The sequence below is a fragment of the Telmatherina bonti genome (genome assembly GCF_933228915.1).
Source record: "Telmatherina bonti genome assembly, chromosome: 3".
Classification (NCBI taxonomy): domain Eukaryota; kingdom Metazoa; phylum Chordata; class Actinopteri; order Atheriniformes; family Telmatherinidae; genus Telmatherina; species Telmatherina bonti.
This window is the reverse complement of record NC_136621.1, coordinates 38878286-38894264: the sequence shown is the minus strand read 5'-3', so window position 1 is coordinate 38894264 and position 15979 is coordinate 38878286. Positions and strand designations below refer to the sequence as shown.

The following is a 15979-nucleotide window of genomic DNA, read 5'->3' as shown; positions in this document are numbered from 1 at the left end:
TGAAATATATCAAAATCTCCTTCTAGTCAGTCAAAGTTTCACTTTTTGTGACACGTTTAAAATAACTTTACTGTGTAAAAACAGACCTGAGCTTTAAGTTTTCAAAGTAGAAGGTTGTGTAACCGGCTGATGTCAGCCAAGTCCCATTTATTCCTTTGGGGAAAAGGTCAAGTTTGAATTATTATTATTATTTTTTTAAACTATTATTTAAACACCGTAAGAATTTGGTTCAGCAAATATTATAGCTTACTATGACTGTTTTGGAAGCATGTTTTGATAAAACCTTTTGGGGGTTAAGTCAAACCTGTGGGCTCCGTTAGACACTGAAATTCCTGAAAAAACAATAACGTGTTCTTCCTGCTTTCAGCGTTGTTCCCATGACATGACGGCAGTCTCGCTGCAGTAATAAGCTACGCTTATGATCTGTGGGTGTGTTTGTGTGGTGTGATTATGACATGTGCGTCGATGTGGAAGCATGTTGAGCTGCTTGTATCTCATAAGCCTCCAGTCTTGTACTACATGTGTCATTGGTTGTAATTATTATTATTATTATTCTGGCTGTGCAGAGTAGTGATGCATGACAGATGGTGCTGCAGCAGCTTGCGTGTTTGCAGGTAGTCATGCTGCTGAATTAAATCACAGGGTTTCACATGATTTTACATGTGTATTTGTCCACACAGAGCTCTGTAACTGGAGCGGGATTGGTGTGTGAAAGCGTGTTTGTGAAACAAAACGAGTGATTTTAATAAGCTTAAATGAGTTACAGTCTGACATCTGGACAGAGACATGCACGCCTTATTACACAAATTAATTAATCCATAAATGGCCGGTTATCCTACATGCCTGCAGGCTCACACACACACACACATATGCAGGCAGAACAACACACACACACACGCGATAATGCGTACTTGTGCCTCTTCAGTGAGAGTCCCATGTGTTGCTTCATCTGCTGCAGGCCATGGTAGTCGGTGTAGATGAGGTCAAAGGGCAACGGGCCAGTGAGTGGGCAGCTACCTCTGCCGGGGGGCACGCCGAGGAAGCTACAACACACAGAGCAAAAACACTCAGATTACAAAAGACTGACCGGACAGGATTCACTGTAAAGAGACTATGAGCACAGATGCTGCAGACACGTATCTTTTATTCACACAGAAAGAAAACCTTTTGGTCTGATTTGTGTTGGAGGGAAGGTGAACATGAAGCGGAGTTACGACGGGTTCTCTTAAAGCTGAAGCAACAGAATGAAAGCAGAGGAAAGCAGGAGATGAGCTAGTCTACACTCTGTTTGCCTAACACACCTGACCCAAATCAGTGCTCATTACCTGACAGGTGCAGAAGATGACAACAAGTTGTTGAAGAACCTTCTCATTTTAATCAAGTGTGTCGTACCAGGGAAACACCGGAGTCGGAGACCCCTGGCTTAAACGGTGATTATACCAGCATGTCCTTTATAATAAACCTGTAAACACGTCAGTCAGAAGACGCCATGGACTTTGGCTGATTGTAACAGAATGAAGAAAGCTCCGTGTGTCATAGTTTGCTTCACTGCACCTTGCAGAAGCAACACCTGCAAAAACAGCAGATAATTACTGGGAGGAGTTTTTCATGATGTGTTGTGTGTGTGTTTGTCAGGAGATCAATCATATAGCTGTTCATGATGATATTTACAATATGTGAATGTCACAAAACATAAATTGACAGGAAAGCTGTTGTGCAGGGGCAGACACACACACCAGCATTTCTGTCCATAGATTTACTGCAGTTTCCAAAGCATTATTTATTTATTTATTAGGATGACTCAGAATACTCAGATTCAAGAACAGTAAATGTGTAAAGTCCAAGTTCTGTTCTCTATCACATCATGTTTTTTCTCTGAGATCAGCTAAAGCAGCTTTACATGTCCTGTCTTCATAAACACCAGGAGCAAAGCCCATAGACTGTATATAAAGATGGGCGGAGCCTCCATGACATCAGCCGTAGGTTTCTGAAGAGCTGAATTGAAGCTCGGTGGGCGGTTCCTACCATCACCATCTTGGCAGGGGCATGCGCATCGTCTCGCCCGGAATATACAAATATGGGCAGAGGTGGAGCTGAAAGGGGGGCTGTGAGTGTCATGGTGGATGATTGACATCGAGCGAACTCTGAGCTTTCTGTAGCTAAGAGCTAACCGAGCTAACCCGGAGATAACAGGAGCTAACCAGCTAACGGAGGTACGCGGGCTAAAGCTAAGTCATGTTGGTAACTGGCTAAAAACCGCGGTTGTTCTACGTTCTTCTGACTTGAAGCGGGAGATCAGGTACCTGTCAATCAAAAGGACACGCCCCTAAATATGCCGAATTTTAAATTTAAATTACTTTCAAATGGGCTAGTTAGAAAAAAATTCACTCCCCCCACAGTGTCATGAAGGTAACCTGACCTATTAAACCGAAAATTGATATATGTACCAGGCTGTAAACATGTTTATTCCTGCTGTAAACATGTTTATTGCTGCCGTGAAGTTGGTCTTTTTAACATGGGAGTCTATGGGGATTTGTTCTGTTTTGCAGCCCCTAGAGGATGAAGGGGGAACTACAGTTTTATGCACTTCTGCATAGGCTTCACTTTTGACCACCAGATGTTTGCCGCTTGGCATAACCCCACCGTAACCCAATGCAAGTTTTCTGACTGACATAAATAATTCAATCCAATGCTATTTGTAGAGCACTTTAAAAACAACACTGTCAATGAAAGTGTTGTACACAGCGAAGATAAACCACAACTACAACTATATAATAAGTTTATGATAAAACATTAAGAGGTGACAATAAGAGCCAGACTGAGTTAAAGCCAAAGTGCTCCATGATCTTTTATTATAATTTATGCACACACCACTCACAACGGCTATGTTTACATGGGCGTTTTAATTCTGCAGTGGTTTGGTCGCATTTTAAATCCAAACTGATTAATTCCTCTGTCATGTAAACCTTCGTTCAGACTGTTCTGCACATGCTCGTTACCTTGTCCCGATGATGCACATATTCCACATGTTGATCTGCCCCCCATCGCCAGTGGTCTATCTACCTGTTTTCTTCATGCAGCACTTTTCTGTATTTGCAGTTCGTTCCTTTATTTGCAGCGCGGTTTTCTTCTTTTGCATTACGTTTTTGGATTTGCAGGGCGCTTCTTTACATGCAGCGTTTCCTGCTTGCATTTCTATTCCTAAATGCATCTGTTTTTCTTTATGAAGCGTGTTTGCACCCGTCGGCCACCGTAATAAAGTCCTAAACAAAAACCGACCAGATCCCTCAGGACATCAGGGTCAGGTCTACTCTCTGTTCCCAGAGCCAGAACCAAACAAGGAGGCAGATCTGCTGAAAGTCTGCTGCTTTAAATCAGGTTAAAACTTTTCTATTTGCTGCTATTTATTAGAACAACTGGAACTTTAATTTCATGCATTTCATCTACTGTATTTTAGCTTTTTCTCTTTTTAATTTCTCTTCAGAATGTGTTTTAATGCTCCCTGCATCCTGCTGGAATGATTTTAACGTTTTATGGAGAGCATTTTGAATAGCCTTGAAGATAAAATGTGCTTTACAAATAAACTTGCCAAACATCAGCATATGTGTTGTGAAGAATAAACAAAGACAGCATAACTGCTCAGCTCAACTAAAACAACAACAAAAAAAACACTTTCAGGATGAAAATCTCTCCATGGAATGATGCAAGATGTGAAAATTAGGTTTGAAAATTAAAAAGGGAGCTTTTAGGATAAACACTTTCCCTTCAGGATGTTCAGGATCGAGACGGCCCAGATGGAGCAAATATCTAAATATCCCAACATGATTTAAATTTTAAAATAAATTAAAAAAAATATTTTTATTTAAAAGTAAATGAGCCTTAATTAAGCAGAATAATTTGCTGATAATTTACTTTTTCTTTAAAAATAGTTTTGTAGATGTATTCCTGACCTGACGAAGCATTTTCTCTGAGCACTTTGTGGCCTGACATCCTTGGCTGACTGTTTGCGCTCAATCCTCCATCAGTGCGTACAGATCAGATTCTGGATGTTTGACCTGTAAGTGCTCTACCTCTTCTTGTGTCTATGAAACATGAGGCCAAACAGGCTAATGGAGACTGTAATACAATTTGTAGCCCTGCCGAAGATCACTCTGCATTACCTTTTCTGCACTGGAGTCTCTCTGGTTGTGTGGCTTATTCATGGAGGTGGGTAACGTGTAGTCCGGTGTGAGGCAGCACGAGAAGGAACTTTATTGGCAGATGCAAACTACAGTCACACAGCAATGGAGATAGATAAAAAAGCTTCATGTAGAGGCTAAACTGTAAAGAAAGAGTAGTTCTGTAAAGCAGCAAAGGCGGCGTGTGGTTGTTACTGATAGATGTGGGAAAGTGTTTTTATCTGAGATGATCCAGCTTCACATCAGCCTTTCTGATCCGAATCCATTTGCTCGGAAAGTCCGTTTCATTTGGGGAAATGTGAATTCGTCAAACAAACTCTGATTTGGACCAAAGAAGCGACTCGGTCCACCTACAAACGCAGGTCTTGGTCTGTTTCAAGCGGACCAAATACAGAAAGCGGACTACAAGAAAAGTCCCTTCCTGCATGTGGCGTAGCATTGCATTGTGGGTAAATCCATAGCGATGGCGTTAAGGGTCCTCTGCCTCGTCTGGTGTTCATACTGCGTCCATTGTTGCAGTGGATTTCTGCAGTATACTTGCATAAGACACAATAAAAACCCAAACCAGCCATAGTTTGGTCTCCATGTTTAACTGGCAGGTGGAGGAAACAGAGTTTTCTTCTTCACGCCGGTCTGGTCCTCTCTTCTGCTAAATACTAGCGCAGCGCCACCTCTGGTAGGAATGGGGATATATTATTCTAATGGTTTGACTGGTTTGACCAAAGTGCAGCGTGAACACGGTCTCAGTCTGCATGGATACACCCCCCTGCAGCTGGACCGAGTCCCCAGTCGGACCGAGTCAAGAGGACTATTCGGATGTGAATGCACCCTTATGGATAAAACAACTCTGCTGAACTTTTGCTTTGATCTGAATGACACTGGTCACTTTATCAGATCCAACCTTCCAGCTCCTGGTTGAACTTCAGTAATTCTTAGTTGCATGGGTTCGACAAGGTCAATCAGTCAGTTAGTCATTTACTGAACCGCTTAGTCCAATTAAGGCTCACGGGGAAGCTGGAATCTATCCCAGCAACCGCTGGGCGAGAGGCAGGTACGCCTGGACAGATCGCCAGTCTATCACAGGGCCAGATTCAACAAGGTGTTGCAAACATTCCTGAAAGATTAAGCTCTATGTTGAGATGATAGTATCACACATGATGAGAATCCCATTCTACCGCATCCCATCTATGCTACACCATTCCACCAGCAGCAGCCTGAAGCGCTGATCCTGACGGCAGGATGGATCCATGTTGTCATGATGTTTCCAGCAGATTCTGATCCTACCATGTGAATGTGGAGCTGAACTGGAGACTCATCAGACCAGCAACGTTTCTCCATCTTCTATTGTCCAGTTCTGGTGAGTCTGTGGGAATTGTAGCCTCAGTTTCCTGTTCTTACTGACAGGAGGGAACCCGCTGTGGTCTTCTGCTGCTGGAGACCATCTGCTTCCAGGACCTGTTGGGTGTTCAGAGATGATGGTTGGTTGGAACCAATCTGACTGGACTTCCTGTTGGTTTTCCGTCATCTCCAACCGTTCTGTCAATTCTCCTCTGACCTCTGACATCAACATCTGGGTAGTTTCTTTTCGTCAGACCTTCTCTGGAAACTCTGGAGATGGTTGTGTGTGAAAATCCCAATAAATACTCAGACCAATAAGCATAAATCTTCTTTGTTCCTCATCCCGATGCTCAGTTTGAACCTCAGTGATTTGTCTTGTCCATGTTTATGTGACATTTAGTCACGTAAAAGTCTAACAAAACATGTAAATACAATGTTTATATATATTTTTACTTGTTAAATTGGAAAATTTTCTGCTGTATAAAGGCTGGTTATGGAGGGATCTCTTAGTTTCATTTCTATTCCACTGCAACAAATACCAAAGGCAACTTAATCTGAGTTTCCATAACATTTCCTCCATTAAAGCATTTTACGAATCACACCACTAAGTTGTGATTTGAAGCCCTGAAACACATTATGAGAAACCAGTTTTTCAAGCCTGCACTCGGCCTGGAGCGTGGCACTCCTAATTGATCCTGTCTCCATTAAAGACACAACGGCTGCTTTCATCATTATAGATAATGGACGACTCACAGATGTTGAAGCTTATTAAAAAAAAAACCCTATTCAACAAGAACCAATCACATTTCAGCAGCGACAGGCTGCAGTGGCCTTTCGCGGCTCTATTTAGACTTATTATGAAAGTTGGACGTTTTTACATCATGATATATCTGACTGTATGAGGGTGTCTTCAAAGCCTCAGATTTTGCAATTCTCTCCACCCTGGAGGTCTCTTTAATGGGAGCAGACTTTATCTCTTAATGCAATGCAACTTGCCTCAATTTTTGCAAAAACTGCCGCATTAAGTGCAGAGTATTCCCTGCACTACTATCTGTAAAATGCTGGTGCTTTATATTTAGTAAGACTATTTTGGAGCAGGTTTAGTGGCACAGATGCATGGATAGTTTTAAATTTATACATTTATTTCTTATAATGTTTTGGAGGCACTTAGCTATAAAGAGTTCTGGTTTGATCCATCTTGATTGTACTTAGTGCAGAGACAGCTGGACACAATATAAACTGTAAATGTGCTGCAAATAAAATCCAGAAATGATGTTTTTAGGACATAGTTTCAGCAATGTTTTCATTTATGTCCCTCACAAATAAAATGAAAATAAAAAAATCTACAGAGGAACAGAAATTTGCAATCATAGCTCGCAGCTGCTCATTAACCTCGTTGCTTTGGGTGCTCTGTGACAACCGCAGAGGATCCAGATAAGCACCAACATCCTTATCTGATGTTTTGTCAGAGGATGATCCGAGTTAAGAAAACTTTAATCAGAATATCGCAAATCTGTTTCCATGGTTAAGACTGGGAACAGGTCCAGTTGGTTCAGTGCTGATGCTACACCACGTCCTAAGCTATCCTTGCCAAAAACTGCTTTGGTATTTATGAACTGCAATACAATGAAAAATTAATACGGGTTCAAGCAGGATCCACTGGATATGGTATAAAACCTTTTATTAAAAACAACAGTGGAGTACAGGCGGTACTGCTGGCACCCATCTTAAATCTCGAGTTCCTCTGGAACGTTATGGTTTGGAAAACCAGGTCAGAACTTTTATTTCAGGAAAAAAAAAAACTCGACGTAACAGTTGGAACTCACCATTATTGCCATGTTCTATCAAACCGGGTCACAGAGTTACGAGGTCAGAAAGGTCTGCCAGTTTTATTCATATTTAAATGCATTTAGCTAAACTGATTCTGTTTCACATGACTGAATGAACAGACTGGAAGCGCACCATTTTAATAAAAATAAAACATGGTTTTACACCATTGTACAGCATTAAAATGTTGTTTTGTTCTGCTCCATCAAACCCTGTTGCCATGTTTCTTACTTTCCTCAGTGTGACACGACATCTGGAAGGTTCTGTGGACCCGTCCAGCTGGTCTGCAACGTCTGGCTACATGGTACACATCAAAGCAACAAAACACAAAAATTTAACTTCAAAAGCCACTACGCGTAAAATCAGTGCTTGTTCTACCAAAGTTAGCCCGATTCTCTGTTTATATACCTTGACTCTGTCACACTTGTTCCTACGCCTGCTGCCTGGAATCTTGGTGTCATGGTGGATGACCAGTTGACCTTTAAGGTCCAAGTTGTCTCGGTTGCCCGTACCTGTCGATTTGCTCTCTACAACATCAAGAGAATCAGACGTACCTGACAGAACATACGACTCAGCTTCTGGTTCAGGCTCTGGTCATCTCATGCATCGATTACTGCAATTCCCCACTGGCAGGTCTCCCATCTACCTTCACTCCCTAATCCAGACCTACACTCCCTCTCGACAGCTACGTTCCACCAGTGAAAGACGCCTCGTGTTACCACCACAACGTGGGACTAAATCGCTACCTAGACTCTTTTCCTCTGTTGTTCCATGATGGTGGAATGATCTCCCAAACTCTGTCCGCTCTGCAGAGTCCCTGTCTACTTTTAAGGGCAAGCTGAAGACTGATTTTGTGCTTGTATTGTTCTCACTCATATGTAAGTTGCTTTGGATAAGAGCGTCTAAATGACTGTTGAATAAAATAGAATAAAATAGAAAAAGATAACCAAAGCAGTCCATTTAATTGTTTTAGTGATGAGCTGAAGATCATATTTCTCCATAATGTGATATTTTTTATTTATTATATATCATATGTGGTGATTAATTTTGTTCTTTTAGTTTGTGGGAACATGTGTGTCATCGACGATAAGGGCCAGTGAGAAAGGGATGAGATAACTGAAGCAATGCTGGCTGAAATTCATGAGAATAACATAAAATGGGAGAAAAACCGGAAGATGGGCTGGAATGCAGCAGCTGAGACAACAGCAGCTCGACGGAGGACAACTGCCTCCCTTGTTCTTCATTTCCCACAAGCAGCCAGTTTCATTCTTTTCCACTAATCCTGCTATTTCTGCGGTTATTCATCCAGAGACAAAATGATTTATTCATTCCGGAAAAGTTCTCATTTTTCTGTCTTTTGTTCAGGAACATTGAAGGACGTTTTTGCTGATGAAACTGGAGCGAACACCTGGGTGGCATATTTCTTCACGGCTCCATTGAAGCAGCTGTTCATTAAATTTGCCCTTTAAAGAGGGACACTGCTTGTTAAAAGAAAGAAAAAAAGTACTTGAAAGCAAATGTATTTAGGAGTTTGAATTGACAACTAGTCACTCAGAAAAAGAAGCATTACAGCAGAACTTTGCTTTTAGCAAAGGACCCTTACATCCAGGTCAGAGTAGAAATAAGCTCATTTTTAAATCTTTACTTTGAACATATAAATTATATTTCATATCATGTATGTTGGAAGAAGGAAGTTAAACCTATTTTTCCTTGGTTTTTGCTGCTTTTCAGCAAATTTAATCAGGTTTTCTTTTCCGTCTGCAGTCTGTCCAGTTTCACATTTTAACTGAAATATTTAACTGGTCTTTTGTTTTATCAATAAGAAGGAGAAAATAAACATTTTTATACTTCTTTAATTAATTCAAACTCTCACTGTGGCTCATCAACAGATTGTGACATGATTGGTTATCCTGTTCAGAGCCAGAGCCAATCCCAACACTCCAACGCTGTACGTGGAAACATTTGTTCGATCGAACCTGCCAGCAAAAGGTTTAATCGTTGAGGCACTGCAGCATCCTGACTAGAAAATTATTTATCAAATGCTGAAAAAAAGGATTTCAGAATAAAAATGGAATCATTCATTTTATACTAAATTATTTAAGTATTTATATCCAATTTTAGACATTTAATTAATAATTCGATGCTGTATTTACATATTTCATAGTGGGACTTTTGTCCCCTCACGGTCAGAAAGCTTTAAGTTCCAGTTCTGCTCGCCTATGCATGGAAATGAGGATGTCTTCAAACATTCTCATACATCACCATTCTCATACTTTTACACGTCTTTTACTTTTTCTTCTTTGTTGAGCAAAAACGAGCCTTTTGTCTGTAATGCAACGTACGCAGAGCACATGTTCTCTTTGTTTCGGTGCGTTCAGTTCCGTTAACAGCTACTTGTTCAATTCTGTGTTGGAGTTATGGCTGAAAAAAAAAGTAAAAATGATATATTTAAGGTACTGTTCTAAAAGAAAAAAAGTACTGAAACCTAATTTAGTTTGAGAAAAATCTCCTTTTCACCCTGTTGAACTGATCCAGCTAACAGCGGGGTTAAACACTGCATCATGCTACATCATGGCATAATGCTGATTATGAATGACAAGAGAAAAGTTATATAAATACTGAGAGACTCATACACACACACACACACACACACACACACACACACACACACACACACACACACACACACACACACACACACACACACAAGATGGCAGCCATCCCAGACATAATCTGGTGTCATGAAGGACTACACTAATTACCAAGGTTCTCTTGTCTTCTGTCTGGCATCTTGTCAAGGAGCCCTTTGAATGAAGACATGCCTGAATGAGGACACACACACACACACACACACACACACACACACACACACACACACACACACACACACACACACACACACACACACACAAGCAGAGACACTGAAAAGACATGACATTTGAGGATATGAAAGACAGAAATAGAAAAGCAATGCAAAAATAAAAGACCGTGTTCAGATATCAGGTATGAGTCTTATCAATCCACCTATTCTATTCTATTCTATTCTATTCTATTCTATTCTATTCTATTCTATTCTACAGTTGTTTAGCAGACGCTTTTAGCCAAAGCGACTTCCATATGAGTGAGACCAACACCTACCAATCCATTTCTATGAGTCCATCCATCTGTTTTGTGAATCAGCTGTGTTGATGTTAGAGTTGTGGGACAGTAAAGCTTATTCCAGCTGTAACAGAGGTGACGTTGGACTAAACATGCACGTGTTACTTGATCATCTGTGCCTAATTTAAATGAGTGCAGTTAAGTTAAATGAATGAAGCTTTTCTACGTTATGAGTTCATTTTTTAAAGTGTTTTTGTATATGTTGAAGGCGCACCACATCCTGAAAGTCATGCAGCACCGTCCAATTCTCCTAAATCTTTTATGAGGCCAGTAATGGCTGAGGATCAAGGACGCGTTTAGGACAAAGGAGAAGAAGTTTTCTTCTCCCAGTCACTGGTAAAATGGAAGTTTTGTGATGGTTTGTAAGGGGAAAAAATCTAGGTCCTCATCCCAGTGCTTGAACTGTTTTTCCAGAGTCTGTAACTGAAATATGTTTGTGTTTTAACCCACATGAGGAATTTTCTCTTCTCTTTCCTAATTCATGCTGAAAATGAATCTAGCATTGATTATTTTACATGTATGCATTTAAAATCCATGATTTTCAGTTCAAACCGGGCTGTTTGTCCCATCCTACCTGCTTTCAGTCATCAGTGTGTGTGTAAAATAACCTAAATCTCAGCAACATTGTGCATATATGTCTTTTTCATGTGTAACTGGATCAGTTTGTCCGTGCGTGGTGCTTTGTACTCATTCTGTTCAATATCAAATACCTGTATTGATTCCCTGAGGACCAATTCTGCAGGCTGTTATTAGATGAGCAAGGCGCAAACCGAGCAATAACACAGCGTATTGCTTTTGCACAGCTAATACCTGTCAATTTGTCCACAGGTCTATTACTCGGTACAGTTTGCACGTGTGTGTGTGTGAGTGTGTGTGTACACGTGTATATCTGTATGTGTTTTCGGTCAGGTGGTTCTGAAATATGGAAAGATTTGATTCTGTCTCACTCCTGCTGTAATTGGTGTGTGTTTATTGACATTTGGGTTATACTTGTCCGGTCATGTGGCGGCTCAGCTTCCTCACAACCTTGAGTTGGATAAAGTCCTCGCAGAAAATGAAAGTAAATGAAACACTGAAAAAGTTTTTCTATTTGAGTTGTATGTTTGTGTAAATGAATGACTACAGTCTGACCTTCATTTTAAAATAATTTAAAATGCTGTTTTTTCCATCAACTATATTATTTGCTTTAATTACTAAACAACAGCTTTGGTGTCTTGATGCAGGTTTTAGACACCACCACGGCACTGAGACGGCTCTGACCACAGGGATTCATGACATATGTTTGCAGGCAGACGATGGAAAAATGTCAATCATACTTTTACTGGACTTGCAATTGATACAGTTGATCACAAACGACTGGTACTCTCTGGTACTGTACTAAACTGGTTCAAAACATACTTAGAAAACAGAAAGTACTTTGTGTCAATAGGTAGCTTTATATGAGCCCACAAGAATTACATGTGGAGTTCCCCAAGGTTCCATACTGGGGCCTCTTCTGTTTAACATCTACCGGCTCCCACTGGCACAGGTCATACAGGACAACAGAAGAAGAAATCTGGGTGTAGTGATGGACTTAGACCTAAAAACCACCAACCAGACCGGAAATCTGGGTGCAGCGATGGACTTGGACCTTATGAGAAATTCGGAAAGTCAGCCTACGATTCTCTTAAGAATATAAGGAAATATAAAGATCTGATGTCTCAGCAGGACCTGGAAAAACGAGTCCAGTTCTTCATCTTTAGTCAGCTTGATGACCGTAACAGGATCTGTACAGGTTCTTCCTAAAAACTCTTTCAGACCCCTACAGCTCATCTAGAACTCTGCTGCGGTCCTCACTAAGACCAGGAAAGTGGACCACATCAGTCCAGTTCTGAGGTCTTTACGCTGCCTGTCTGTCAGACGACGGACTTTAGAGTTCTGTTGCTGGTCTATGAAGCTCTGAATGGTTCAGGACCAAAATACATCAGAGACCTGTTGACCCAGTATGAACCTAACTGGATCCCTCAGGTCACCTGGATCTGGTCTTTTAGCAGTCCCAGAGTCAGAAGCAGAACTGGAAGAGCTGCATTCAGTTTCTATGCTCCACATGTCTGGAAGAACCTTCCAGAACGTCTCAGATCAGCTGGAACATCCAGAAAAAGACCCTCCTGGTCTCAGCTGCAGTTCAGTCAGTTTTATTTAAAGTCCAAACCTACATCTGTTTATTTAGGCTGGAATTTTACATTTAATCATGTTTTTATATCTATTTTTTTTTTTTTTATCTAACCTTCTTTTTTCTTTCTTTTTGGTTTTTAAATTATGTTTCTTTTTTCTGATGACTCAGGGTCTGTAAAGCCAAGACTAAATGTTCCTCATATGGTTCTTCAGGCTACAATGTGAACTATAGGAGTAACGGTGAATAAGAACTATTGCCGTGGTAAAGATGGGCATTGAAATACAGAGTTATTAATGGACGGTGGCCATCAGTGGCCAAAATTCTTCCCAACATAAACATGTTTGTATCTGTGAATGTATCCCGTGTTGCAGCAATGTCTGCATTAGAGGTTTTACTTATCTCTGATCAAACAGTGTTAAAAGAGTTCTCACTTCAGAACGTTGTTTGTCCATTCAGAGACACCGTAGTGAATATATGGCAACTGTCCACAGCCAGTAGGTATATGGAGAAGAAAAACATCACGCAAAGTAATAACATCCCAACAGAAAGACAGTTTTTAATGATTTTTTAATTTGTCTCTTACTGACTTTTGATGTTATTTCATGCAGAACCAGTAAAAACTGGACGTGGTTCCAGTTTGGGGTTTGGGTTAGACTGGACTGCAGTGACCTAGTAAGCAAAGCTGTCCAAGCTCGTTTGTTTGTGTGCATTTCTCCGCATGTCGCTGTGCTTCAAGGACACGCCAATCAGCGTTGTCATGCCGACTAACCCCGGCTGACAGAAGGTCAGAGGGTCACCAGTAAGAGAACGATGTGACCTGCTGCAGCATGGGGATGGGAGTGTTTCTTCTCAGAGAAGACATTTTAAACCTGAAAAATGATGCTTTTTCATGCTCTTTTATGCAACACCACACACACATTTTATAGTTTTAGAATATATGAAATATAAAAATAAAATGATAAAAATGTTAATAGGCTATTAAAGATACTTTAAACTCTTTTTTTTGTTCATTTCATCATTTTTCTGTAAAATTCTTTACATATTTCAGCTTTTTCTCTTTTTAATTTAAGGTCCTGCATTTAACATTTTTTCGACATCTTCATATATGTATTGAAGGTCTAACAATTTTGCCTCTGTTCTTAATTTCAGCCATCCCAGAAGTGTCTGTAGTGTCTCTGAGACTCACCTGTTTGACAAACATTTGCTACAAAGTGCAGAAGTTAGAGAAACGACAGAATTTTCTCATTTCTTGGCCTCATACAGGATATGAGGACACATATGACTCCTAAAAAACCTTTAAATAATGATTTTTTTCATAATATGGGTCATTCATTTTGTTAATTTCCTTTTAAAGTTTGTTTTTGATGTTTTGTATGAAAAGCCTGTTGAATTGTCTCAAACCACTGTATGTGCATGTGCTCATGTGGGAATGAATAAGTGGAACATTAAAAACATACATAATGTAAGATCCGCTTATTCTTAATTTTTCAGGTCAATCAAATGATAGCTGGCCACATGCACACACTCTAATCATCCAAACATCCATGTAATCATCTGTTTCCACATTTGCCTCTGATTACTACCAGGGGGATGGTAATCTGTGTGCATGTTGGTAAAGGCTCTCTTGTTCAACACACACACACACACACATGTAGAGTGCGAGAGTGGAGGGGAGATACAGATGCCGGCACATTAAGCAGATATCTAAACATGATTCAACGCAGTCTTTCACACACAAGCACTTGTGCACAAAAACACACAGTGAGAGACGGCAGCTGACAGGCCGCGGTTATCAGCCGAGGCAGGGTGCACAAGATAAGGACGCCGCGAGGCATCATAAACACCATGCACCCGGGAGAGGGAGAGGAAACACGGCAGAAAGGAGGGATGAATCAGAGATGAAAGACAGATGAGGGAAAAATACAACATTCGTGTCAGAAATCATAAAACGCTCAGACGAGGCTGAATCAGAGAGGTGGAAAGAAAAGGGTCAAGTTTGCTGCAAGAGGTCGACAGAGGGGAAAATCTCTGCAAGGAAACAAAAGGGGCTATTTTTCCTCCTGCTGGCGACAAATAAACACATTTCCTGAATAAACACGCTTTGCTAAATAAAGCCGACTTCAGCTTTGTCTCCCAAGACGTCAGCCAACCTGCTCTTTTCCCTTCATCAGCAACTTCACATCTAATCCCAGTAAATCAGGAAGAATAAGAGTTGGCGTTTGCTGGGAGGAGGGGTGGGGGTCGAGGAAACTGAAAGTGCACGCTCACAATTCAACACACAAACGTACGGTAGCGTGCACGCTTGGATAAGGGTGTGTAAATACTGTGGCAGATGCATATATATCATTATGCTCTCACACATGCTGCACATCAGATAAATCCACTTTGCAAGCTGCTTCCGGCTCTCAGGAAGAAATAAAACAGAAGCCGGGTGTCAGTGGAGCCACGCAGCAGATGCTTTTTACTCCAGCCTGAGCAAACGCATGGATGTGGAGGAACAAAAACTCACACCCGCAGACCCGCTCAAGTCAAGTCGACGTGTTGATTCAAGTGCTATTTTCACATCCTCCACACACACACACACACACACACACACACACACACACTCGGCATATGAGTGAACTCATTAGCATCACCACACTGACAGAGCAGAACATAGAATGACAGTGAACTTTTATTGATGTGTGATGCAGACCATCAACTGTCTGAAGCTGCAACCAGTTCACACAACAAGCTGGAGCGACCGTGCATCATCATCATCATCATCATCATCATCATCAGCCTGCGAGAGATGACGGGAGAAGAACGAAGCATAAACACTGAAACAGCCACTCAGAGCGTCGCTCGGTAAAAAGACGAAAAGAATCTGAAAACTTTCAACAGGCATGAGGATCCTGCTACTTTTAACCTCAGTCGCAGTTCCAAGCCGACCTGAGACGAGTCATTTTTCAGCTTGCCAACGTCTGCGGAGTAAAAACCTGGTCGTGACCTGCTGTGTGCACGCTCTCCCCGTCCTCCCCATGGAAGCTCCTGCAACATGATCACATTCCAGGAGTTGAAATTGAGATCATTTGTAGGTTTTACAGTGTGAAGCGTTAGGATGTGACTTCTTGCACTGGTAAATTTATATATTTATTTTTATCATGATTGTGTAATTTATGCATCCGTTGCTTGTGCTATATGTGGAGTTAGTTTTATCATTTTAGATCCGGTTTCCTGTATTATTTTGTTGTTTTTCTTGTTTACGTCTCTTGTGTCTGGTTTTTTACCCACCGTTTGTTGGTTCACTTGGTTTCAGTTTATTCAATACATGTGTGTGTCT

At 41.0% G+C, this 15979-nt stretch overlaps 1 protein-coding gene across 1 annotated transcript in view; it reads right to left on the bottom strand.

The window, feature by feature from the left end:
• The window catches only part of LOC306774979 (alpha-1,6-mannosylglycoprotein 6-beta-N-acetylglucosaminyltransferase B-like), a gene marked incomplete at both ends in the record, with an annotated part of 197786 nt that overhangs the window by 30011 nt on the left and 151796 nt on the right, over positions 1-15979 (bottom strand). The window contains one exon of the mRNA XM_079265180.1: positions 912-1043. Coding sequence (XP_079121306.1) covers positions 912-1043 — 132 coding nt within the window. The remainder of the gene's footprint in view (positions 1-911; positions 1044-15979) is intronic.